This window comes from Manis javanica, chromosome 3 (genome assembly GCF_040802235.1).
Source record: "Manis javanica isolate MJ-LG chromosome 3, MJ_LKY, whole genome shotgun sequence".
In the NCBI taxonomy this organism is placed as follows: Eukaryota; Metazoa; Chordata; class Mammalia; order Pholidota; family Manidae; genus Manis; species Manis javanica.
In genome coordinates, this window is record NC_133158.1 from 214,981,927 (window position 1) to 215,008,876 (window position 26,950).

General features: G+C 46.3%; 2 protein-coding genes across 6 annotated transcripts in view; one reads left to right on the forward strand and one right to left on the reverse strand.

Moving 5' to 3' along the window:
- GALNT7 (polypeptide N-acetylgalactosaminyltransferase 7) overlaps positions 1 to 25,103 on the reverse strand; it is a 99,835-nt gene extending 74,732 nt beyond the window's left edge. For 3 of the 5 annotated variants that reach the window (XM_073232811.1, XM_073232812.1, XM_073232807.1), the window contains exon 1: positions 24,473 to 24,693. In XM_073232811.1, coding sequence (XP_073088912.1) covers positions 24,473 to 24,598 — 126 coding nt within the window. In that variant the 5' untranslated portion in view covers positions 24,599 to 24,693. Of the gene's footprint in view, positions 1 to 24,472; positions 24,694 to 24,872 lie in introns of those variants that run through there. The other 2 variants (XM_073232810.1, XM_073232808.1) reach the window with 2 other exon arrangements.
- On the forward strand, positions 9,131 to 25,517 carry LOC140848569 (uncharacterized). Its single transcript, XM_073232813.1, has 3 exons — positions 9,131 to 23,389; positions 23,502 to 23,595; positions 25,102 to 25,517. The coding sequence occupies exon 1, from the start codon at positions 17,537 to 17,539 to the stop codon at positions 18,542 to 18,544; it is 1,008 nt and encodes a 335-aa protein (XP_073088914.1). The 5' UTR covers positions 9,131 to 17,536; the 3' UTR covers positions 18,545 to 23,389; positions 23,502 to 23,595; positions 25,102 to 25,517.
- Positions 25,518 to 26,950: the final 1,433 nt, after the last annotated feature.

Genomic DNA, 26,950 nt, shown 5'->3' on the forward strand with positions numbered 1-26,950 from the left:
ATTATACAACAGGAGAGGTGGGAAAGAACCTAAACAGACGTTTGGCTTAATAATTGTACCACTAAATAATGTAGAGTATTTCATGATAAGGAAGATAAGAGTTTAAAAAGACTGCTAAATTAGAGGTGTAAAACGAACCCTTTAAAAAAGGGTTTATATATTCTACATGAAAAATATCTATGGAGTGGGAAAATGCTGGGAGTAATATATACCGAAATTCATCAAGTTATCTTCAGGTGGTACTTGTGAATTCATTTCTCTATTTCCTACAAAAATGTATTACTTTTGAATTGAGGCAGGCACGGGACGGGGCGCCCTGTGCCCTGCAGCCGGGGCGGCCGGAGGACGGGCGGGGGCGCAGGTGGGCGCAAGGGCTGGGGGTGCCGCGGCGGAGGGCAGCCCTCCCCAAGGAGGCCGGGCCGGCTGCGGGAACCGACCCCCGGGGGGCGCCCCGGCACCGCTCGCACCGCCCTTTCCTGCCCCGAGTCAGAGGCCTGCGCTTGGACTCTACAACTTCCGCTGTGCGACTGGCAAGAGAGTCAGCTTTCCTGACCCCCCGTTTCTTCACCTGTAAATTTGGGGTATTTGGGATAACGGTAACACCTACCTCAAGGGAATGCTGTGAAATAAAAGCAAGCCCCTAATCTGTGTGCAACAAAATGATCGCTTTTATTAGGAAATGCCAGGCAGTATCCAAGCAAGGGTCACATTCCACGGTAAAACACCGGTGTAAACAGCCAGGAAAAGACCTCATTGCCAGCCGGAATGAGCAGGCAGGGCTGCCTGGAGGAAGAGGATCTGAGCTCGACTCTGACAGGCAAATAAGGACTGAAGAGACAGGTAACAAAGGGCCAAGGGCGGTCCAAGAAAAGGCAACTGCATGATCAGACGCAGGAAGGAACCCCTTTAATGATTTTAGGAACTCAACTTGTGGGCTCGCCTCCCTCCAGCGTGCGAGCTTCGGAGGAACTAGTGGCAGTGCTTTCTGCCTCCGTAACGCCCGGTTCGGGGCTGGACCCACGTGACTTCTGCTGCTTTGTCGGAGAATTCCCACTCGCCCTGCACGTCTGAGCGGCCTTCTTCAGAACCGTGCCCTCTCCTCTGCCCAACACTGGAGATGAATCAAGAAAAGCACTTTGTTTGCCTCTCAACTTTGCAAAAGTACAGAAGTGTTGCCCTTTGGCAAAGTAAAAACTGATGCCACACTATATCAAGGTGGCTATGAAAGAGCAAAGATCATCATCGCTGGAAAGAAGAAAACATCAATGAATATTGATCTTCAAAATTAGACTTCCTAATAAATAGTTCATAAAGGTAAGATCTACTGTATTTCTTTTAGGAGGATTTTCCTCTCTTCCTGTCTTTAGTGGAAGTACAAGATCAGGCATCTACTTACAATAAGACTATCACTTTTCTCCAAATTTCAAAAACCACTACAGAAGTCTGAAAGTTCTCTGCCTCCCTATTAAGGGAAGGCCACCAAAAATGGCATCCAAATGGGAGTTGATAAAAAGATTTTTACAGGGAAGGCTGTAGGGCACAGTCAGCGATCGTGAGAGAGAGGGCTTTCTCCAAGGTGTCCTCTGCAATAGCACCTGGGGGTCCTCTGCCCCGAACGGGACTTGGCATATTCATTAGGTTAATACCATGCTGAATTGAATCCTGGAGACTGAAAATGACTTACTGGCTTGGCTCAATATAGAAAGAGAATGTAGTCCAGTTCTCTCTGCTCAAAATAGATTGTATTCTAGTCATTCGAACAGCTGTGAACTCATTCAAAACACTGGCATTGTTTGCTTCATTTTTATCTGGATTCCACAGTGCAGCAAGGAACGCTGGGAACACCAATCAGTGCGCTGTGCGATTAGTCATATTCCCACCTGTGTGCCTTTGGTCAAGTTTATGATGAGTTAACTAATTTAATAATCCTGTTTACACTGAAAAGGATATGGGGTGATCTATCTAAAAACACTGGAAACATAAGACTTTAAAAGTATTAGGCAGAAAAGAGAAATGAGGACAGGAAAATCACAGAAAAAAATAAACACAAAATACATTCTAAAAGGTATTATATAGTTGCTTAAAGTAAAAAAAGTGTTATGTCTTTAACGTTCAGAGCCAAAGTCATAACAGTAATTCACAAAACCATTAGGCAATGTACTTAATCTGAACCAATGTATTTGACATGGGTAATATCAAAGATCTTGAAGGTTTATTGTATGAATTAAATCCTCCATGTAATCCTTAGACACCGTTGCTGTCCCACAATGCTCCATTTTTTCTTTCTCTGAAGCTTTTCTGCGATACATCTATTTTACACTAAGGTTCAAAAGTGATATTTGAGAAATGCTGTTCTAATCCTTTTCTCATTCAGAACATTACTTTTGTCTCACTGAAATAAAAAGCAACAACACACTCTACAACATAGAATTTCAGGATTATAGAATCTTTGTACTAAAAGTAAAAAGGAAATAACTATGCTGCGAACCATATTTGCTACATCTTTAATGAGAACATATTCACCTCCCACTCATTACCATACTGGAAAGACCAGATAAAGAAAAAAATTTAAATATAAATAAATAAATTGGAGACTATTTACTATTCAAACAATTAGAATAGCATGGTTTTGTACATGGAATCCTAAAATACGTAGGAAGTTGTCAGATCTGATATTAGTGTGTTAGTTAAGATTCCCCAGAATGAAATGGTACATCAAGTGAGGTATTCATTTTTTTTTTTTTTAAGAGTACAAACCTCTAGGTTTTGGGAAGCAGAACCCATGAGCAAAGTGGTCTCGGAACATGGCAGCGTGTACAGCACACACACAGACAAAAGAGTTTTAAAACAGATTAATCTGAGTGGCTTTCTTCCCGGCCGAAATCATCGAAGGGAAGTCCGGCTCTCTGTAATGGAAAGACCGTGTTTGCCCTCTTGGCATGGAACTCTTAGGTTGCAAAGGTGAATGACATTCAGTCGGATGCAATTAGGTTAATTCCAAAGGGCTGCTACAGAAGTTAGACACCCAACTGGTTGGCTAACTGGCTTCTTCTATGTACAAATAGAATTTTAATAATTTATTTAGCTTTATAAAAACCTCATTTATCTAAATGCTTAGGGAATGAGTTCTTCATGGTACGAATATCTACAGCAACTGACACTTTCCTATTCTGTAGTTGGATTGCCGATTTTCTAAGAATTAGATACCAATAAAATACGAAAACTATTGCAGATAGATTTTAACTTTTCTGATTCAGAAGGAATGTGGTGAATCATTAGTGCCTCAGGGTTACTTATGATAATCCATTATTATCACAGAACTGTGATGCTCATCTACCCTGATCCCTCCCAGGGGCTGGTCTCAGGCTCTGATTTGCTCCATCTTAGCCTCAACCCTACTAACCAACTGCTTTGCCCAAATGAAAACAACCAAACTTAAGACTTTTAAATCCTGAAGATCTCTTTTCTCTTTTTTTTGGTTAAAAGAGCTAATAACATGGGTAGAAAACAGACGAAGGAGCACTGCATCTCGTTCGCTGGGTGGACAGTGCCCAGCCATGCACAGGGCACCTGGGGGCAAGCGTGGGCTCCATCAGGAGGGGACCACCGACCCCCAGGCACCTTGGCTGTGCCACAGCTCTGTGGCGACGATGAGGCCGCCACCGCTGCCTGGTGGTGATGGTGAGGCCCGTGGCGGGGCCGTGATCACGCCGCCATCGGCTCTTCCAGCCGGGGTGCCCACCCTCCAGGCACCGCTCTGACAACCCTGCACAGACTTACAGGTCATAAGGCAGGTAAGTGGCAGAGCTGGACTGGAACTCAGGCAGTCGGCCTCACCTCACCTACAACAACACTCCGCCACTTGTCCCAGAAACGCTGACTCGCCCTCCTTCGTGTTTGTCTGTTCTTCAAAATGTGACAGCTGTGTGTGTGGCACCCGGCACCCCGCTCGGTGCACACCAGCTATGCACCAGACACGCACCGTCTGGGTGAGGAGACGTTCTCGGACAAACCCCCTTTGCCCTTATTTCCCTCCGGTGTGCCCCAGAGAACACACAGTCCTTTTCCTGTCCCCTCTGCCTGTTAGGTTCTACTTGCCAAGACGTTTGCAAATCCAGTTCACGAGCCTCGCTCCGGTTTTTATTCCGATTCCAGCTCCAAACATTTTCCAAAGGCCTTTTTTGACCATCCCGTCTAAAGACGGCCCGCGCCTCCCACCCACAGCAGCTGCCCTGCCTCGGACGCTCAGAACCTCCCTCTCCGCCTTTCACCGACCCCTGCCTGCTTCCCTCCCCGCGCGGGTGGCCCGGGGCACGTTCTGGAGCATTGACTGAAATACGAGGGTTACAGTTACATTTAGTTCTTCAAGACTTTTCAGACTGGTGAGTTTTTAAGGGGCTGTGGCAGGTATAATAAATAGCTTCTGCCAAACTTAGGTGGCCATGGGATTTACTCCCATTTTTAAGGTCCCAGAGGAGGGCCCCTAGTGGGGCCGCATGGAGAGGGGCACCCTGAGGGGCTCCGGAGCCCAGGCCGCTCCTGAGCAGTCGGGGTCAGCGAGGTCCCCGAGGCCAGCCCGCGGGAGTGTGGAGGAGCGGGGGCCACATGGCTGGGAGCTGGGGCGCCGTGCCGCAGCCTCCCTCCGGCTTGTGGGCGTCCCCCCACCTTCCCTGATGAGCCCACACTTCTCTCCTTTCTTGCCGCTTTATCTGAGAACTCAAAGCCAAGCCAAGCACCGAGAGCTTCTCCTTGGGTATTTTCCCAAGGGGCTGGGGGTGGGGGGCAAACAGTGACAGCCAAATGCGGGTAAGAGTGTTGTCCTATCGACTGGAAGCTGGTGGCTTGTATACAGGCCACAGGCCACCTAACTTCCCGGGGGCATCTCCCACTTTGTGAGGTTGTGGAAATCTGGGTTTTTAAGTTAGGCTTTCTGTTCTTGGAGACCACGGCTCGGCTCCCCTTCCTTCCCCAGCAGTCCTGGGCCTCTGCTCCCCCCACCGCACCTGCTTCCTCCTCCCAGGACCCCCATCGCGGAGGCTGCAGGGTGAGGGAGCCGCAGCTGAATGGGGAAAACAGGCAACTGGCTGCATCTGATCCCCCCCACCGGCCCCGCACCCCCATGAGGGCTACCATCCCATTTCACGTGCCAGGAGGGAAGGCTCTGAAAGGAGGCCCATTCCCTAGGAGCGAGGGGGTGGGTGGGGCTCCAGCCCAGAACTTCCCGCCCCGAGGCCCAGCCACCTTCCTCAGCTGGGCCCTCCACACTTCACGCGGGCCCGGCCTCTCCACCAGAGCTGGGGTCTGCGCTGAACCCCAGCCTCTCCACCAGAGCCGGGGTCTGGGCTGACCCTGGTGAGGGTGACTGGCTGAGATGGCGCTTCTTGAGAGCACACTCATGCTCCTGCAGCCACGTGTACAATTCCCAGAACAGAGTAAACTAACTGTGTCTTTTCTTACATAATCACCAACATTAGGCACTACAGACTCTAGGCTCAAAACAAAGTAGGAATCTCTGACAAGTTGTACAACCATTTTTCATCCCTTTACAGGGTAAGATTTGAGAAAGAAAAGTCTTTTTCACGTTTCCAAATTAATTAGGATATGCATTACTTTTCTCCTGAAAGTCTGTCCCAAGGTTTATCAAAGCCTTCTGCATCATTTCTTTTCCCTGATATACATGAAATTTCCTTACTGTTCTAAGAGAACATGTAATCAGCTCCAGGTGCAATATAAATTTGTAAGAGCTTAGATTACAGAAATCCTGCATAGCAGTACTATTTTGCTTAGACAGGAATATAATTTCAATGGTAAGAGTCTGAAACTTTGGGGTTACTTTCCAGAGCTTGCCAAAAGAAGGTATTCATAGAATTAGGCCCCTACAACCTGTATCTTGAATTCCCCAATGATATAATTCCTTCTGTTTCCTGCAAAAAAAAGGGGAAAAAAAGAGGATCTAAACCTTTCACCTTCTCTGAAACACATACATCCCTCAAGTGTACCTCTGGGCATCTGGGCAAAGAGCCTAACTTTGATACGCATCAATCTGATACTTAGCAATAGGAATGAAGATAACTGTTTAAAAGCAAAGCAAAGTCCAAATGCACTCTGAGGCTGGGCCATTATCACACTATTGCATCAAAACTGCCAAACTAATTTGTTTTCATGACAACCAAGCAAACAATCTTCATATTACCAGCTAATAGTGCCCATCCCTGCTCCCGATTCCACGTTCTTTTCAGAAGGTCTAATGGAGCAAATAAAATGCTTCCATTTTAAACAAATGACTTCCAACTTCAGTCTCTCTCCATTATTAAAATATGGACCAGGGAACTATAGTGTAGTTGTATATAATTTAATGTAATGCAGTGTCCAAGAGTTCATTTTTTTCCTATTAACTAGGGAATTATCACATAACTCCAGGTGTCTCATTCCTGCCTGGAAACAAGTCAAGGAAGCAGTTGGTGTTACTAGTACTTCCATATTAACTTGAAGGCAGCCACACTTTTACTGTATAACAAGAGGCACATTTTAGTTTCCAGCTTTAAATTAAAATGTCAGCCAAAGCCACACAGTGATGTGTATTGTTTTTCCTCATCATTAAATCCCACATGACATTTTTGAAAGCTTCTTTCGAGTCTATGCCAGACCTAGAGTCTGTCTCCTGTCTCAGAGACTATGCGTCAGAGCACACTGGGCACAGGCTGCCACCCGTCACAGCCGCGTGAGAGAGCCGGCGCCCACGGTCAGCATGGATGGGCAGGCGCTCTTAACAGTAGGTACAGACTGTCCGGAGTCCGCCAGCCTAAGGTCTACGCCACCCCTACGCTGAGAAACTGCTCGTCTTCGGGGTCCAGTGCTCCTAGGCAGGAAGTGTGTTTCTGGGTCACCTCCGACCCTGAGAGCTGCTCCAGGACAGGGTGCAGGCGTTTCACGCCACTTCTGTTCCTTTGCAGAAGGATCCACAGGAGCTTTTCCGGAAGACTACCAGATTTATTCCAGAAAGGGTGGAGAGCCAATGTCAGCCTGAAAGGGAAGGTTTTCTAGAAAGATCCAGAGGGCTGATCCAAATAAAAAACTCACTCCACGTTGGCCTAGAACCAGAGCCAGCCACTCAGAGGCCCTTCCGTTTCTAGAAGACTGTCTTCCCCATTTTACAGAACATTTCAGTACTCTTTAAGAAATAACTAAATTTAGTCACAAATACTTAGAGAAGAGGTTGAACATGTAAAAATAATCAAGGTGTAAGAGGTCTGGCTAATGACACTTCACCAAGCCCAACACTCGATTTCAAATACAAAAGCAGACTTTGCATTTTGGTCTTGAAACTAAAGGAAAGAAATGGCTTTATAAGTATTTTGTGTGCATGTGAAACCAAATCGAATGACTAATTGGGTTTTTATTATTAAACTGGCACTGAAAATTAAGGTCTGCCACTCGGCCATTGAACATAGGCTGAAATTCAGCGAAGGAATCAAAGCCAGAAGTTCACGCGTTCACAAAACCTTCCACTGATCCCTTCAGTAGCACCAAAAGATGGACAGGATGCTCTCAGGTTCAGTCTGGATGCTGCTGTGGCTAAAAGCCAGATTATATTTATATCCTGTAAGATAAAATCCTAATCAAAGACTCACATGACACCACCTCCAGGAAAAGCGCTTAGATCGAAAACCTGGTATTAACTTCCCTTTACTATCAGCAAACATCACCTCCGCCTTGTTTCTGAACATAATGAGTTATTTCATTTACGCTCAGAGACACAGAACATTGCTGTGATTGTCAGTAAGAGAATTCCCCAACGATTTTCCAAACATTTTTTTTTAAAGTTGCAATACGGTATATCCTAACTAACCCTTGGGCAGTAAGACAGACTTTTCCAAGTTGATAACTTGCCTACTTTAAACGTAAGTCCTCTCTTTAAACAACCCCCAGCATGTACAAAACATGCCTCTATAAATACTATGTATTAACATGTTACATCTCACAAGAATGCCAATTAGTGTACATCATTAGTCTCCTTAACTTTCTATTATCTCTTAATGTTTTTAACATTCTGTATCCTAAGTGAATACAGAATAAATAATAAAGTCATAAAGCAATTAGTTGAACCATTAAAGAAGTACTTAATTGGTCCCTAGACTATCAAAAAGACCTTAAATCCTGTTACAACTAGGAAATTGTAAACTAAGTCTAATTGCTTTCACCATACAATTCTATAACTACATAGCACACGAATAAAATTTATATTAACTCCAAACTCACAGTAAATACAGTAATAAATTATTAGCATTGTTAACAAGTGAATATGTTTAGCCTCTTTTTTAAAACTTTGTAGTCTATAGTTTTTGGTACAATCACCTATTTTATAAGCCACTCAGATACTTACTAAATAACAGATTTCCTACTCAAATTCATGTTGTTGTTTAGAAATTGAGTTAAAATGGTATTTTTTAACCAGAAAAAAAATAATTAAAGTTTTGGGATTTTGGTTAAGGCAAATGCACTATTTATTAGCAATAAATTAAATGTCAACAATTTGGAAGGTTTGTGCTTCCTTTTCTCTATTTTGCTGTCTTCTGGATTATCATTCATTTACACAGACATTTCTACAAATTTCATATTATACATGGAGTCATCCTATAAATCACAGTTAATGATTCTTCATTGTCAAAAAAAATCAACAGAAAGGCAGGCAGGTTAAATTACAGAAAAATTTTACTCTTGTACAAAAACACTCTCCATCTTCCTTGACTGCCACGCCTCAAAACCAAATTTGAAGTCGGGGGACAGAGAAGACAGAAGTAGACAGAGACAGAAGGGGCTCCTGTCTGTGATTTGAGCGTCTTCCTCACTGGCTTACATAGGGAATCCCCAGGTGGTACTTCCTTTAGGTCACGGCAGGATGTTACTTCTGTATGGGGGTCTGTTACCCTCACATGATTTGTGTACACGTTACAGAAACCCACTGAAGTAAATGGCAGTTCCTGTAAGGATTCAGGAGATGCCACAGAACCTCATTTACAGGAAGAAACTGTAGGTCTCGTGGAAACTCGAAGGTCCTCAGGCAGAAAGATCTTTCTGTCAGTCTGTCAATCTCCATAACATCTCTCACGTCTGCCCCTGGAAACAAAGTCTATTTCATTCTTTTCTCCATGACTGGCTTCCCTGCAAGCCTTTTAGGCTTTCCTCCCCCATTAACTGCCGCGTATGTGACTCTGATGCTCAGGAGTTGACCCTGGGGTGTCGTGCCTGCAGACCACCTCTAGGACAATGCCATGTGACCCAAAAATCCCAGGAGCAAGAATGTAATTGATCCGGCTTAGGTATCTGGTCCAATGACCTGCGTCCATGCGTGAGGACTCTCCCAGCACAGACAGGGACAGAGAACCAAGACCAGGATGGGGCTTAAGATGTGGCGAGGTACCTTGCCATGGGACCCATGCAGGCGCATTCTAGGTGCTTTCCCTACGATTTAATTTGCTGCCTTTCAAGATGAGAATGACCATTCAAGAACTCAACTGTACGTGCGAAAGTGGCACCACGAGCCCCATTCTAGTGCCACGGCAGTGAGGGCGTCTCTCATTGTTGAGTGATTCTGCTGTCTCTCCAGACAGCCTTTCCCAAGTAGGGAGACTCCACAGAGAGAACCCGGAAACTGTTCTGTGAGCGACACTAGTGAAAAAACAGAGATGAGCAGCCCCAATTTGAAAATAAAGAAAAAAAAATAGGGCTTTTCGTGCGTAAAAAGGGAATATCTCTGCTAAAGCACAGCTGAAATACAGAAAATCATAATGTATGGAGGTGGGAGGAAGGATGCCCATCAAACTCAAAATTCCCAAACAAGGAGATCCCCCTGCAGCCAAGGCAAGGATGTCTTCTGGGCAACTGAATAATGTTCCTTTATGCAGCTCTAGTAATGTCACCTTAATAACTGGTAGGTCATCTTAACAATAACATTTTCCTCTTTCTCATTTCAGAACACTGGTTCACTGACGGATGTAACTTTTAAGGCAAAGGTCTAAATGTGGAGGAGGAAAGGCAAGACTCAGCCCCTTTTCGCTTATAATTCAAAGTAAGGAATTCATAACAAATTTGCATAATTTAAGTATTTTCATTCTTTAAAGTGCCTGTGAACCTATGCTATGTACAAATTATTATGCTCACCCAAGAAGGAAGGGAAAAACATCACGTGTGAAATGGCAAGTTAACCCCTCTGGTGACCTTAACCTAATGGAGGCACAGGCCAGGGCTCTAGAGTAGTCTTTGTCTATTTTACAGATGAAGAAAAGGATGTTCATTAGGCCAAGCTCACCAAAGCCATCAATCAACAGTGTTTACACCAGGATTTCAACCCTCGTCAGAGGCCACGTGTACCTTCACCATACAATGACATCAGCTCCCATCCTTAATCCAGCAGCTTGTCCTGGGGGATCTACATACTACAGTCAGGTAAATTAAACACCACAATCCCAGGATATTCAGTATTCCTAGAGATTAGTATTCACAGTTATCGACCTGATTATTTTTTAGCAGAAAAACATGTATGTGGTTTGAATCCCCTCATCCTCCCTACACCCCACCCCCAACACGACCCCTAAAGCCTGACCTGCACCGTCCAGGGCTCCTCCTGTCCGATGGACCACCCTTTCCCCTCCTCCGACACCTAAAAGCTCAAACTCCCTGCCTTCCCTCAACCTCTAGAAAGGAATACACGTTCAACATGAATGTACCTTCCCTAATCTCTGTGAGACAGTGACAAGAAGACACCAGGGAAATACCGGGTTATTTCCAAACCCTGAGATTACTGAATCCCTCCAACCTCAAAGGAGGTTACGCCTCTTACTTGACTGGCACACAGCTGACATATATGGGGTAAATTTCCGAATTTCCAGAACCTCCCACCTGGCCTTAGTGCATTTACATTATCAATAGGTGTTTACTGCTGCAGAGCCTCCAGATCTGGGGTAAGAGGTGGAGGAAAACAGCCATTCTCTCCTCCCCTCCATTCCTGGTACATAACTGGTCTGGTGTCTGCCAGTCACCTAGGACCACCCACGGAATTCCTCCCAGAAAGGGCAGGTGGGAAGTAGAGGGCCTGTGGGGGCAGAGGGGAAGCTGTGGCCTGGGGAGACGGATGGGGCCAGGCCTGGACAGCAACTTCAAGCAAGCTATGAGCTATAAAAGTGGTTTCTCCCAATCTACCCTTTCCCTTGACTTATTTCAGTTTCACCAGTTTCACCCCAGGCCAGGAACACCCTCCAGCCCCCATACACTTGACAGAAAGTGTTAAGAGTTCACATAACAGCAGCAAAAGCAGGAGATGGGGAGGCTCCAGGCTCACACAAGGGAGTAAAACATGCTCCAGCACGCAGACTTGGCCTCCACGACTTCCTGGTAACAAGCTCTACAGTACGAAACTAGATTTAGTATTTCTGAGGTGTAGCTTCTGCTAGATATCCAGTATATTTAATTCATTACACTGCCTGGGAGACGAAGCGGTTAAGCAGCATTATAAAATCATAGCAATGGGTACCTGTATTCTTGGAAGACCAAGGAGTTCTCTCAGCACAGTAACTGCAGTAATCCTAATCCTGCACTACACTGGCTTCCCTACCCATTAACTTGTCTGCTTTCCTTTTTGAGTTTATCGATCTTCAGTCTCAGCAGTAAGTCAGGCACCTACTGCCCCTGCAAGATTCCAGGTCCCACCTAGCTCAGCATCCATGCCTTTAGCACACCTGACGGGCACATGCGCCCTGCTGCGTGCTTCCGCAGAGCCTGAAGAGAGGTCAGCCAACCCATTTCCAAACACCAACGGGCAGGCTGAGAGGCAGAAACTTCTCACGCATTTTACTCCACCGTGACCCAGTCGCAGGGTGGTTCTCCTTGTTCTGCGGGTGGCTTTCCTTTGGGGCGCAGTCAGCTACAACAGATACACTCTTCCATACACACTCCCAGCACCTCGAGTAAAGGCAGCTCTGAGCATCAGTTCTGGCCAGAGGATTTGGGAGATGAAAAATCCAAATACGTATCTAAATGGGAGGCACATGAATAAAGCGGAAGCCTGACAATAAGGCACTGTATATTTTCTGAACTTTTAATAAAAAACTCTGACAAGTGGACTGATGCTTCTAATCACCTGATGAGAAGTGGTAGGAATGGAGAGAAATAGATCGAAACTTTAATTTTCAGAAGATTAACATTTCAAATATCAACAGCACTGTTCTGAATCTATTTGTTTGGCTTTCTTTCCCCAAAAAAAATGTTATCAGGAAAATGTTCCACTTAGTAATTTAAATTTGATTCAACTCTTATCACTGCATATATGAGGCAATTTCAAATTAAGCCAACCAAGAAAACCTGCGGTCCTTTGGTGGCAAGGACCCCCTGTAAGACCCAATCTCTAATCTTCCTTCCGTTCCTAGTCAGTATTTCACAGGATGCAACAGCTTCTGAGGGCATTTTGCTAAAACAGTGAGTGAGGCGAGCACTGTTGGCAGGGGGTGGGGGTGGGGTGCACAGATCACAGAAAAAGCTGAAAGTTAGACAAAAAGGTTCATTATCTTTAATTTTAGAAATGAGGTTTTATTTTATCCCAAGTACTGACTCATCACAAGCAGTATGGGCACGACAGAAAAGACTGTGAAGGTTCAGTTATCTGTAATTAAGAAGAATCGGGCATATTCAGAAAATGCAACCTCCGCCTGTGTTAGAAAATTATGAGCAAGCTGCTCGCCTCATGGCTCGGAGGCAGCATGCTGTGCGCCCAAAGGGCAGGCCTGTTTTTCTAGCTACCTTGGCCAACAAAATCACTGACATGTTTGACCTTGAAGGAATCACTCTCACACTGAGCACCCACTGCAACCCAATGAACGGACCAACCCTCAGCTAGTGTCTCACAACCAGAGAAAGGAATCCTCTGCCCCAAGGGAGAAAAAATAACACATGGATTACAGCTATTTCATGAAGAACTGAAGAAACAGGAGGAAAGTAGGAATTCATTAGAAAACAAAAATAGTGAATATATGTATTATCTAGGCTATTACCTTCAGTTTCTGATTCTCTATAATAATAAAAATCTGTTACTTAACTGTCACAATAATTTCCTTTTAACTACTCTTTCTGCCATTTTCTCAGCCCTTCAGGTCATAAATCATTACAACAGACATGTTTGTTTTAAACACAAAGACCTGCCATTTAAGCTAAACAAGTAGATGCAAATCAGAACACTGGGTTCAAACCATTCACTTTTATCTTCAGGAAGTGATTCTTGCCAACATACAACAGAGATTTGTGCGTTTACTTTTCTCTTAGTGTTACCAGTTGCTTAAGCAGAGGGCAAGGATGATAACTACCGCTTAGGAAACGTGATTCTCCCACTGTGAAACCGCTTACTGGACTCTCTGACTGCGATTCCCTTGGCTCAGTGACAGGTGCAGGCCCTGGGACAGGAGAGCCTGGTGCCCCTCCCGCCGCAGTAATTCACGGCAAGTAAGACGACGCAGCGTTCACTGAAACCTTCCTCAGATTTCCAAGAGGACGTGGGAAAACTAATCCGGGGACACCCATGTAGTATTAGTGGCCCTTACTCCCTGTGACGCCCCGGGTTCTTCTGTCAAGCTAAGAAACGAGCAGGGCCTGGGGAAAGGCGTGGCATCTGGGGGCCACTTACTGTCTCTGCAGGTTTCATATCGCCCTTCAATAGTTTTGAAGCCAACAACTGTGCGTTGTACTCCACACTTACTTTTCAATGTAAGTTCCACGCGCCATGGTTTACAGTCTACATGCTAACTAGGAAGAGAAGATGAAGAGCTATTTTAATCTCATACTGAAAATATATTTCTTTAAAATAACCAGGTACTTGGAAATCACCCTCTTTTAGCACCTTTTTAGATAATTTTACAAAACTATATGCTAAAACTATTCTGGCTCTTTACCTCCCACTAGGATCTCCTCGGACTACAAGCAAACTTATTTTAATTGACCACCACGATGGAAACACTCCCTCCAACCTTCTTTTACAAATAGTGGATTTCAAATCATGCAGAGAGCTGCAGTGAATGAAGGTGCATGCCTGTATTTCCCCCATTCCACCAGGCCTTGGCTTAAATGTTAAAATGTAATTATATACCTTAGTGATCAAAATTTCCAATCTTGACAGTGATCTTTTAGGTCAAAAAACTAAACACTATGCCATAGTTGAAAAATCTGCATGTGTAAAGTAATAAGATTTTATCCGTTTCCATTCCATTACACTAAAAAGCACTCTGTACTCATTCATTCTGTACCATAATTGAGACTTATTTGCCAAAAACCTAATGGATTTTTTATTCATTTTAAATGACCCTGGCAAGAGTTAGCAGACTTTTGAACAGGTTTTAAATGCTTTCTTTCCAAAAAAAAGTAAAACTCTGAAAGTAGATGGTAAAGGTAACAATTACTAAGACTTGCTCGGAAAACCTTGCTGTATTAGCAATCAAAAGACTAATTCTGTCAGATTGGCTAAATTTTAAGAAGCATAATGATCAAACTGTCCAAAAAGAACTGAATGGCAGTATTAAACTGCCAGTAGAAATACTGTGGGAAGGTGTTGGGGATTTAAGTTATCCCAAGTAAGCAAGTGTAATTAAACCATATTAATAAGCCAAATATTTTAGAAAATGTCTAAGACAAGTTTTGAAATGTCTGTAAAAAGTGGAACTTTGAGTTCATAAGTACATAGGCTGTTAGTGATACAGAATTCCAGTACCATATAACATATTGCATGGAAAACTTTTCTACATAAGTATTTCCCATCACAATTATATATTGTCATAGCAGCATTAAACAATCAAGCAAATGAAAACATCCTAATTGATTTAATCCAATAGATTTTCCCGAGTCATTTATGAAATGTGTATACAACTAATAAGTTATAAATCTAAATAGAAATCGAATCTACATATCATGTTCCTCCTTTTGATTTTCCATATCTGATATCTTTCATATATTCTGGTAAAAGGAAACCCGCATGACTCGAGTATACTGAACCTTTTATTTTTTGCTAGGATTATAAGGCAACTATTTTTTCCAATAATAGATGTTAATAAAATGTATATGATATTTACTTTCAATTCCACACACTAAAATTATTTAAAGGACAATAGTAAATGCTGACAATGTCTAGAACACTTGAAATATCATGATTTAGGGATTTTATTTTTTAATAATGTACAATTGTACCTTGTTCTTTTTTCCTATTTAGCCTTTCTAAAAACTTGTCACAAAAGAAATTCTCCCAGAAGCATAAAGATATGGCATTGATGTTACAATATCACTTCTTAACAAGCATTAATTCTTAAAATTCTGTTAAACTGTTCAAAAGGGTCTCTTCTACTACATTAAGAACCTGAGGCCACTGATTCACTCCAACAGCCAGACTCAGTGGGTTAGCTTGAACTCAAGGGTTCCAGACTCAACGGGTTAGCTTAACTCAAGGGTTCCAGTTGGGGAGTTGGACATTCACAGTTGTAAAAGCTATTTGCAAACCTTGCTCACGTTAAAGAGAATATCTTAGCACTTTTTTTTTTTTTTTGGTGTTTTTATGAAGAGGAAAATCAAAAGTCAAAAGATAATTACGACAGTTTAGTCAATAGAAGTGCTAGAACACCCATCTCATAAGAATGAAAAAAAACTTTTGGCTGTTTCTCAATTAATGTCTATTTAAGACTGACTCTTTAATGAATAGCAATTCTTTCATAAGGTGTACACATTACTGGGGAATATGTAGCTTACACAGTAAGTGCCACAATAATTAAGCACTGAAGCATATTACAAAATACTTTTTAAAGATAAGTACTACTAATGCTAAAATGATATTTAAGCCAGATAATCATTAAGCATGTAGGTTTTCAAGACAGGAGTATCATTTCTCTTGAGGCCCAAATGTATTCTTAAACCCAGGGACTGAATAAAAGATTAAAGATTTTAAAAAATGATTAGGTCATCTATTCTATTCTCATACAGAATTGCTCCCAATAGTATGTGATTTAATTTTAATTCATCCAGTTTAAAACATTCTTGGTATTAACAAATTCCAATTGCTTTGCTGGGAAGCCTACTAGCAGACTAGTTGGTATTGATATAACACTGCAGTTAATTGTACCTCCTAGATTTGGGACACCAAGCTTTGCAGCACTGTATAGACCTAATTAGAAAACACAAAGTTATTTTTTTCTTCAAGTTCCAGTGTACCATTTCTTATATTCAGTGAACTGAATCAGGTTTCCCTGTTGGCATGTTTAAGTGCTTCTCAGGAGCAATTCTTTAAAAATGCAGTGAAGGTTGGGGAGCCCAGAAGGGAATTTATAATGGAGCAGAAATGAGAACATTTCTCATTTTGAAATACTCAGGATTCTTAGCAAATGAAGCAACGGAAAGTTGATCTTTCCCTTTCCAAAAAAGACCGGAGCCCTGGGTAACTGCAGTTCAAGTTATCTCAGCTTTGCTTTTAGGAACACAGGACAGGAGTGGAATTAAATGGCAGACCTCACACTTCAAAGGACTAACATTACTGACAGGTTGTGCTATTGTTTTCTCCTTTAATTAAACATCAGCCAAATTAACATATTAAACACTAAGAGCTGTCTAATATTCTCAGGATAAAATTTCTGACTTCAAATATTAGGATGTTCTAGTCACAGCTTTATAAATTACTGAATTTCAGACTAAAACTGTGAAAAATGTCTAACATATATTCTAACCAAAGTTTAACATGAGTATATAGTATATATATATATATATAGTATATATCACAGCTACATGACTGTGGTTCAGCTTAAATTATATCCGTGCATGTGTGTCCACACTCACATGGTGAAGGGGGCGGGGGAAGCAGAGACACCTGACAGGGGCAGAACGGACACAGCCCAAATGCATCAGGTTCCTCTTTGAGAGTTACGGTTCTGATAAAAAAAAAACCCTTCCGCTTCTGTTTGTATTTTCCTCTAGCGAAGGTAACTGAACTTTTTTTATTCATCTGAGCCTGTTTTCCTGGTTGCCACATTGAGATGCCAGTGAAGATGCCATCCGGTCCGTCTCTGGACTCAAGACCTCTGGGTTAGCTCAGCAGGCTGACAAACACGTCCACAGGCACTTGCTGCACCCTTAATCCTAACCAGCTCTTGCTTAAATATCTCAGCACTGAAAACTGCAGACAGTCCTGCCTGTGAACAAGTTCTCTGTGCCTGAGTTTTGTCCAGGGCAATGTACTCTAAAGCATTCTGCTCTGCCTGTGCGTTCTTTCATCTCTGCCCCTCCCAGCACCTAAAAGAAGGCATCTTCCATGTTTCTTGTTCCGACCCAGGTTTTTCTCTTCTATCCGCACACAGTTCTGTTACCTCCCGGGTTGGTCCCTGAGTTATCAATGCGGTCCCAGCAATGATCTGCATGCTTCGCACTGGGAACCAATTCCTGTCCTGAGCTCCATCCACCTGGCAGACACCTTCGCTTGACTGAGCTGGGGTCTGTCTGTAAAATACTATCTTCCCAAACCAAATGGATGCTTTGTTCTACAGCCCCCAAATCTGCACGTCCTCCACCTCGACCGGCCCTTCTCACAGAGCATTCCGCAGGCCAGCTGAGCAGCATCTGGCGCCTGGCTGGAGATGCAGATGCCCTGCCCCACCCAGGCCTACTGAATCAGAAATTTTGGGCACGAGCCCGAGTGCCCTGTGCTTTACGCAGCCTCCAGATGACTGAACCCTGCTGGCGCTTGAGAGCCACTCCCTGGAGTTCCGGTCCCTCCGGGGCATGGGCAACCTCCCGCCCCGCGCCCACGGGACCCCACGCTCACGTCCTCTCAGCTCAGGGTCAGATCCCGCCCGCGCTGCGCCCACCGCGCGGCCCGTGCCCAGCTCGGCCACCCCGCACTTGGCCTCTCAGGGTTCCGACTCTCTCCGGGGCCCTCCTTCTGTTCCTCCTCCCGGGGCCACCCCTGCAGCCGCGCAGGCTCGGGACGCGCCGCCACCCTTCCCACGCCGGCACCCACTGTTGCTCAGCCCGCCCCTCTGTGCGCCCTTCCTGGGTCAGCCGGCAGCGCCCTGCCCCGCGGACCGCACGCCATTCCCTGGGATCCCGCAGGGCGCAGTGGGCTCAGTACCGTGGCTTGGGTCTCACCCACTCTAAGTGCCATTTGTGTGCCCAGCCCGCAAACCTGTGGCCAAAAAAACAGTATTACTCATTTTATTTATTTAGGGCAACGCAGAAAATGGCCTTACAATCAAAGCTATCGCCCGACCCGGAGTCCTGCTCACACCTGGGGGCTTATAAGCCCTGCACCCCTCCAAACTCCACGGACTCCCTCATTCTGAAGCCTGCCAGCCCCGCGCCGCCTGTGGGGGCTTTGCGCTTCCTGGTCTCAATGCCTGGAAGGCTCTTCCCTCAGAATGGGGACAGGCTTCGACTCTCTTCAGGCCTCAGCTCAGCCATCACCACCCCTGACCCTCCCGGGCACCCCTCTGCCCCCTTCTCCTTCATCCTGCACTGTCTTCAGGGCTCGTCTATCTGAAATCCCCCTATTGTCTCTACTGCCCCACTTTCAGGGTGGCCCATGTGGGCTCATTTATGCTGTTAAACCCTAAAATCCACAGCAGGGCATCAGAGCACAGCTCTGGAAGTCGGAACACCTGAGATGAAATCTGGCCCTACCCCTCATGAATTAGATGACTGCGCAGAGGTCACCTCTGGGTGACTCGGGGGCCTGCTCTGTAAGGTGAGGGCTACACCGGGCTTGCACTACAGGGACCCAGTTACAATCAAACAAGAGAGTCCTTGCACAGTGCTTACCTGACACAGAGGATTCATTGCTGTCTACTGTCACGGCTACTACTATTTTTTATTATTTACTGCTCTACTGTACCTCCAGTGCCTAGAGCAGCAGTGGGACTTAATAGTAAATATTTGAGTGAAGTAGTGAATCAAGAGTTGGTAAGCAAATGAATGTCACCACTCCAACTCCACTTCAGAAGGTTCCGAAAAGCTTCTCTCACTGGGAAAAACTCCAACTCAATTCCTTAGCCTCCCATTTAATTCCTTTCAAAATGTGGCACAAATGTACTTTCTCAATCGTAAATTTCACCACTTTTCACCAGGAAAACCAGGCTTCTTTCTGGTCTTACCACCTTCCTTTAGCCTAGAATGTCTTTCCCAGCACCCCACCTGCCCAGACCCCTCTCACACTCCGGGTCTAGCCCAGCGCCACGCTCTTCACACTTGCCCCTGAACACTGCCCCGTACAGCCCCATAAGAACATATTTTTGAAACAGGATAGGGGAAGGCAAGGGGGTCTCCACCGTAAACTAAATCTCCCCAGTGCTTCAAGGTTAAAACGTAAAATTCCTAGAATGTCTTCAAAAACAATGAATTTCCATGAACCGTGATATGACTAACAATCAATTGGCCGAATCTTAAGCCAGAACAAACACTCCCAAGAATTTGTGACCAGTCTGTTTTCACTAAAATCATTACCTCGAGGGAAGCAGAATTTACAAAATTCTTTTGTGTTAGGCTTATCCTATAGAAACATCAAAAAGGGGGCCCAGACCAAAATATGTGATTCAGCGTCTGCTGACCATGAAGCGGCGCCACCAGAAAGCAAATGGCGCAGATAACATCAGAACAGTCCGTGGGCGCCTCTCCTCCCAAACCCCTCACCCTTTGAACTGCCCTCGTAAGCCCCGTGCACAGCCCCCTGCAGGAGCCCAGCACCCGCTTCCCTTGTGTACAAGCTACTGCTAGTAAACTCTGCCTGCGTGCCTTCCTGAGGTGCGTTCACTTCTGTAACACTGGGACTGAAAGGCCTGGTGCGGGGGTCTGGTAACACTTGGCATGACTGTTACACAACCACACGGGTTATGTCACATGTGCGAGGAGCCGGGTGTCTGTGTCCCTCTCATCACTGCAACTCTAGTGCCAGTCCAGTGCCTTGCAGGTAGAAAGCCCTCAATACATGATTTTGAGTGAAGAGATGGCTGGAGGTTGGGAGGCACGGTGAAAAGGCCTGACTTTATATATCAAAAGAAAATTGTTGTTATTATAAACACAATACCTACCGTGTGGCTGTTAGACTTACTGTGTCAACCTATCCACATCCTCCACTGTACCGGACAGCACCCCCAGTTCCCACACAGTGGCTGGCACCTAGTGAACACTCAATAAATAGCTGAAGTGTTTGTTGAGTAAATGATTGCCATGCTTACAATTAAATATATCTGCTTCTTACAAATTCCATCCATGGTTGATATAAAGGCTGCCTTCTTACCCATCCACCCTCCCACCACACACAGTCATTCCTGTCATAGCCTAAAGCTACATCCATTTCATTCCAGTAAGTCAAAATTCTTAATTGAACTACTTATGTTAGATGGTACATTCATTCTTCAGGAATGAAAATTAGAATTCAAAATATGAACAAAGACAAAGATCCAGGTTGAAACGGAATAATCACAATCATTTTCCTACATTCACTATTCATTCAAATCTTGCTGACCAACTCCTAAGTTAGAACTATAAATATCCTGTTGACAAGTAGCCCAAGCTCAGAATTCTGATTTTCACTCATGACGCAGTATTTTCCCTCTCCCTCTGTCTCCAGTTTACTGTTAACCAAGATAAGACAGCTTACCCCAAAACCAAACTGTGGCCCCCACCGATCTTTTCCATGCAGCTGGGCTTGCTCACACACCGGGTAACCAAATTCACCTGCTGTCCGGCAGCTCTCACTCTTTTTTAACCGCCGGTGCCCTCCCTGGATAGCTGTTCTAAACCTTCCCCACCTACTGTTTGGCTATAAACAAAACACATCCCTAGACTGCGCAGTGTTGTCTTTATTGCTACTGGATTAAGAGGGAAGAAACCTGAGCCTTGCAAGTATTCATCTTTTTGTTCACCTAGGATGGGAGCCCTTTAGAGCTGGGACTTTTATTTGAGGTGTTCCTTGGTATTCCCCAAGGGGATCCAACTGGGGGGAGGGGTTTCAGCCGTCCTCATTTAGGCCATATTTCCTTCAGCCGCCCTTAGCGGGCTTATCACTTACACTTCTCTGCCAAGGAATGGCTCCTGAATTAGTTCTGCTCTGTGTACCCTGAACCTTAGAGGCATTCGTGGTTTGACTAAAGTAACATTTGCACATACAGAGATTCATCAGTTTGCATGCAGCCTCTTGCCAGTACTGAATTAGCTTTGCTGGAACCACTGAAGATCTTTCATTATTTCCATTACAAATCTTTATTTTCAGACGCTTATGACTCAGCTTTAAACACTTGGGGCTAAAACCAGGGATAAGTGGCCTGGAAGATACTACTGTCGATTTAATTAAAGGAACTTTCTGCACTTTATAAGTACTAAACAGATGGTCTTAATAAATGATGCAGCCAGAGGACAAAGCCTAAAAAAATAAGTGTTTCCATAACCATACAGCATAAGAATGTATGAATTTTTGTCTTCTCAGAATAATCTATCATCCTAAATCAGCTGACACGTTTTTCTCCTTTGCTCCCACATCCAGTCATCTAGGCCTGGTGCCTTTGCATCTTTAATAGTCCTGAACCAGTTTCTCCACTCCACTGTCACCCTGCCTATCTAAGTAACATCATGTCCCACCTAAACTATTTCAGCTCCAGCAGAACTATCTGCTCCTGCTCTCAACCAGTTCATACTTCCTGCAGGCAGCCAGAGTGGGCTCTTCAAAATATGAATCTGATCACCTCTCTCCAATACTTAAAGATCCTTTGATGGCTTCTCACTGCTCGGAAGACAGAGCCTTCAGCATGGTCTACAAGACCTATACTTACCTCGGCCTCCTCCCCTACCTCATCTCTCACTTCCCATGTTCTAACTATACTGGTCTCCCGGTTCCTTAGTTCACCATGCTACCTTCTCCCTCAGGACCTTTGCACATACTCCTCCCTCTCAGGAGTGCCCCCTCCTATACCCCAGATCAACTACTACTCTTCAAATCTCCAGATTTCAACTTAAGTCACTGCTTCAGGTACAGCTTTTATAGCCCCGCTCCTCTGTGTTCTTGACCCCTGTGGTTTTTCTTCACAGCAGGTGGCACAATTTTTATTTATACATTTGTGAAGTCTGCGTGAATTGTGTTGGTGGAGTTTTTCCACTAGACTGCAAGATCCGTGAGGTTAGGAGCAAGGAGTGTTTTCTCAACCAGCCCTAGCACATAGTAGGCACTCAAAAATGTTTGTGGAATAAATCAAATCATACACAGTAGGGTACGATTTGAACAATAAGATCATTGTTCACATCATTCACCCTCAGAGAAAATGGCAAGAGGCCCAGAGATGGGAAGGAGATAAATGTGTTTCTCCTGTCTTGACCATTGATAATGAGCTTGGCAGTAGTGTCCTCCATCTCTGGGCAGATCTAAAGGAGGAAGTAGTTAGGTTAAAAAAAAAAAAAAAAAAAGGACCAGGTTGCAACAGACTTTCAGTGCCTGGAATATTGAAAGTGCAGGACAAAAAGGGGTGCAGAGTACAAGCTTGCCAGCGTGGAGGCAGAACCTGTACTTGGTAAACTGGATTGTTTGTTGTAGCCCATTTCAGGCCATTTACAGGGATTTACAGGTATCTAAAAAGCTCACATGTGGATCAGCATTAAAGAAGGCAGGCGTCTCACAGTGTGTGGAAGTGTCTGCAATTATAATCACGGTAAAAGAACTAGAAGAGCGCAGGAAAACTTAGGTGTCGGACTCTTCCCTAAGGACATGTTCCTCTAGTGCTGTATCTGAGAAGCTCTTACGTTAGTTTTTATTAATTTTAAGACAGTCCCTTCCTTATGTTCTTATGACTTATAAGCTACACCTTAAATTGCTTAGTTAATATCTGATTGCAAAGTTAACAGAAGGCCAATTAAGTTTCAAAGTCTTAAAAAAGGCTGGCTTTTGTCCTTGGCAAATGACAAAAATCACACTGGATCCGTGGACAAACCTTATCTAATCAGTTGGACCCAAAAAAGATATCCCCTCCTCCCATGGCTACTGAACGATTAGCATTGTGGCTGGTACTTTCTGCGTATCAGCACTAATAAAATATTTCCAAAGAAATGGGCATTCCCGCGGACGCTCCACCACCTCTTACAAAGACCTGTTATCTGAACTGTAGGACATTCTGTGGCTAGTTTTGTCAATCTTTCCTCAATGCCTTTCCCAGAAAGTGGGGTTTTATCACTTCTAGCTTTCTGGGAAAGGCCATCTGGTAACTTCAAACACACACTCTCAAACCGCTGCACTATTCAGCTGCCCTTTGTCAGTAAGTCATTTTGCAAGCACGATCATAAAGGGATCGCCATCAGTCCATGAGGGCCGAGAGGCTGGAACCCACACAGTGAGAAGGAAAATTTGGTACTTTTTACTATTATTTGCTTGGATGACTTAGGTGGGATTCTACCCCCAAGTCCTAGAGATTGCACTGCGGTAGACCTCAAATACCGAAATGTAAACCTGCCGCCCTCAGACAGGCAGGACCTGATGAGGAAATCGCCTCCTAGGATTCTCATTCTTGCTGCTTTCTCTCTGAACTTCCTGATGCTAACTTTCCAGCAGGCGAGGTAATAAAGGAGATGCCAGAGATGCAATGCAAACAGCATGTGCACAAGGCACGTTACGACCGAACGGTGCCCGGCCACAGCCCCGGGGCAGAGGGACCTCCCGCGCCCCCCCCGCGGGGGCAGCGGCCGGGCTCCCGGGCTCCCGGGCTGGGGGGCGCGGGGCGGGGCAGCGGCCTGGCCGGGGGCCGCCGGTACCTGCCGGACGGCGCAGGCGCAGGCGGGCGGCCCGCGGCCACCAGCTCGCAGGCGCCCGACCGGCCCTCGGAAGCCGGGGGCGGCGGGAACGGATGCCCTCGCGCCCCGGCGGAGCAGGCGGCCGGCGGCGGCGCAAGTTAGCTCCCCGGCCGCGCCGCCCCCCGCGGCCCGGCTCCCCGTCCCCGGCAGCGCGGCCCGAGGAGGAGGGGTCTCCCCCAGGCGCGGCGGGCGCCCCTCGCCGCCGGCCCCCCGCCCGGGCCGCAGGAGGGAGCGCGAGGCCTCGGCCGCAGAGCGCGCGGGGCCCGGCCCCGAGCTGGGGGAGGCGGCGCCGGCGGCGGGGTGGAGGCGGGGCGCCATCTCCCTCCGCTCCGGGCGAGCGGCGCGGGCGAGGGCCCCGGGGACCGCGGCAGCACGTCGCCTCCTCGGGCCCGCCCGCGCCGCAGGCCGCACCCGGGGCCGCCCCGAACCCCCGCCCCGCGGTCTCGGCGAGGAGCGCGGCCGGAGCCCGGGGAGACGGGCGGGAGGCGGCGGGCAGCGGGGCCCGGGGTGCTCGGGGGCCGGGCCGGCCGCCCGCGCCGGCACCACCTGCGGAGCCCACGCCGCGCCCGCCGCCCGCCCCGCGCGCGCGCAAACAGCCCAAGTTGCAGTCGCCGCGGCCGGCGGGGGCGGGCGGGTCACTCACCCTCAGCCTGCTCAGCGGGCTCGGGTCGTCCGGCCGCGGGGACAGCGAGGACCAGAGGACCAGCAGCCCCAGGAAGCTGCCCACCGCCAGCAGGCTGCGCAGGAGGAAGCCGAGCTTCAGCCTCATCTTCCTCCGGCGGCGAGAGGCACCAGCCGGGCGCGCCGCCGCCGCCGCCGCCGCCGCCGCCGCAGCTCCCCCCCTCCCCTCCCCCGGCCCCCGCCCCCCGCCCCCGCCCCCGCCCGCTCCGGCTGCAGATCCGGAACTCCCCTCGGCCTCCCGCCCCGGCTCGGCCCCCGCCCCGCCCGGCCGCCCGCCCGCCGGCGCGCTCCGCTCCCTCCCCCGCACCCGCCCCTGCGATCCGGCCCCGAAGCAGTTCGCTGCTGCCTTGCAACTAACTTACACTTTCCCCAGGGCCGCTGCTTAGCCTTTGCCCCACCGCTCAGGTATTAAAGCCTCCAGGTCCCCAAACTTCCGCTGCCCCTGCGGCCACAGCCCTACCCCCGGCCGCCCGCGCCCCCCGCCCCGGCGGGCAGGAAGCGGACCAGGAAGTGGGGCCGCGGCTGCCGCAGCTCCACGTGGCTGATTTGCAGCTGGAGGACTTTTTCATGATTGTTCTTGCATTTTCACAGGGCTCCTTAAGGAGGTGGACATGTGAAAGAAGGGTCCAGGTGTAAGGTGCAAATACCACTGGGCTGGAGGAGCTCGCCTGGAAAGCCAGTATTTCTCTTTCACTTGAGCTGATCGGTAGAAAGCCCTCCAGGGCTAAAAAGCAACCTCAACCTTATTCGTGGTCTGAGTTTCTGTTTAAAGGACTGAGGATTTCGGGTTTTTGCAGCAATACTCCATCCTTATTGCCTCCCTCAGACCTAATTTTTGCTACTTGATGGCGGTTCCTTAATTTCTGTTTTGGAAACACCTTTTCTGCATTTGAGGCCATAATTATACCCCAAAGGATACTGACAGATGTTTAGGTAGCCACATGCCCCACCATGATGAAATAATTTTTGTGCCTCTATCTCCCAGTAAACAAAGATGCCTCTCATCACTCTGCTGCATGTCCTTAATTATGTTATTAGTGTACCATACCCTAAACTGCCTAATTTAAGTTGACCAGAATGGTGAATATCTTACTTAACCTAATATTTAGGATGCTGAGAGTTCATCCTTTTTCCTAATATTGTTTCATATCTGCAAGTATTTTAAAGCCAGCAAAACCTGGTTATTTAAATTTTTAGAATGAAATAGAGAATTTGAGTCATCAAGATGGATGAAGAATTGTATCAAACTAGGTGTGTTTCATAGTTTGGTTAGGCTCCCTAGTATATTGGGGAATTCTGCAGGTGCCATAACTTAAGGATTTCCACAAAATATTTGAAGTGATATCCTCTTGAACAGCGGGGAAACGTGGGATGGATGTCAGTAGAGTTCGGTATGTCCGTGGTTGGCTGAGTATGCATCGCACACAGTATTGCATATGAGCCAATACATACCAGGTGGTGAACACACATCACTGTCTGACTCAGCATTTTAATCAACCACTTAGGTTAAAATCCAGTTATTTTTAGTATAAGATGAAGAAGACTTTGCTGAAGCCTTCTTTGGCGGAAAAGTCCTGGAATATTTCACTGATAAGGTATGGACCTGCTAGGTGAGAAAGAAAGCTGATGCCCCACTCCTGGGTCAATTTAGGTCCATGTTGGGACCCAGGAATCACCTGTTCCTAAGTACCTGGGTGACTGATCCCAGTAACCTGTGCACCACCTCCAGAGAAACGGTGAAAAGGCAGGGTGCTCGGGGAAAGACGCCTTTGGATCACGCTGGGAGGCAGGAGTGGGACTGCTTGGGGACCCTCCTTGAGCCGCTCAGAAGTGGGGAGGACCCCTGTGCAGAGCAGACAGTTCTCTTGACAGAGACCTGGCTTGGAACAGGTGACCTTCAAGGTATCTTATTCTGATCTCATGAAGGACAATTCCTTTTGAATCAGCAGCTCAAGTCCACCAGGAGTAATTAAACCTTTCATTCATGCTCTCGTTTTCACAGTCAGGAGACAGTTTTATTAAGAAAATAGGCAGCTTTATTTTTACCATTATGAGAATAGTTGGGCAGGAATACGAATTGAACGTGGTACTTAGACCACTCACTGAAGTGCTTGGAATGATCCTTGGGCAGCAATAGTATTCAGAGAAGGTCCTGCCACCCCTCCCTTCACTTTTGTACATAGAGAATTTAATATATGTGTGAAAGGACACAAAATTAGAAATTAATAAATGGGTGTATAGTTGTAAAAAACCTGTTGCTCTGAGCCCTTACAATGAAACTAGTTAAAAGAAAGTAAAAGTATACCTTAAAATATATACCCATTGCAACATTTGCCTGGAGGCAGCCTGTGTGGAGCTGACAACTATTTATAGAGAAGGAGGGGCTCCATTCGCCCCTTAGGTCAGGGTTAGCCAGTTAACCTCTCTGAACCTGGGGCTC

Coding starts and splice junctions, on each gene's coding strand:
- LOC140848569 (XM_073232813.1), top strand. CDS start 17,537: ATGCTTTGTTCTACAGCCCCCAAATCTGCACGTCCTCCACCTCGACCG.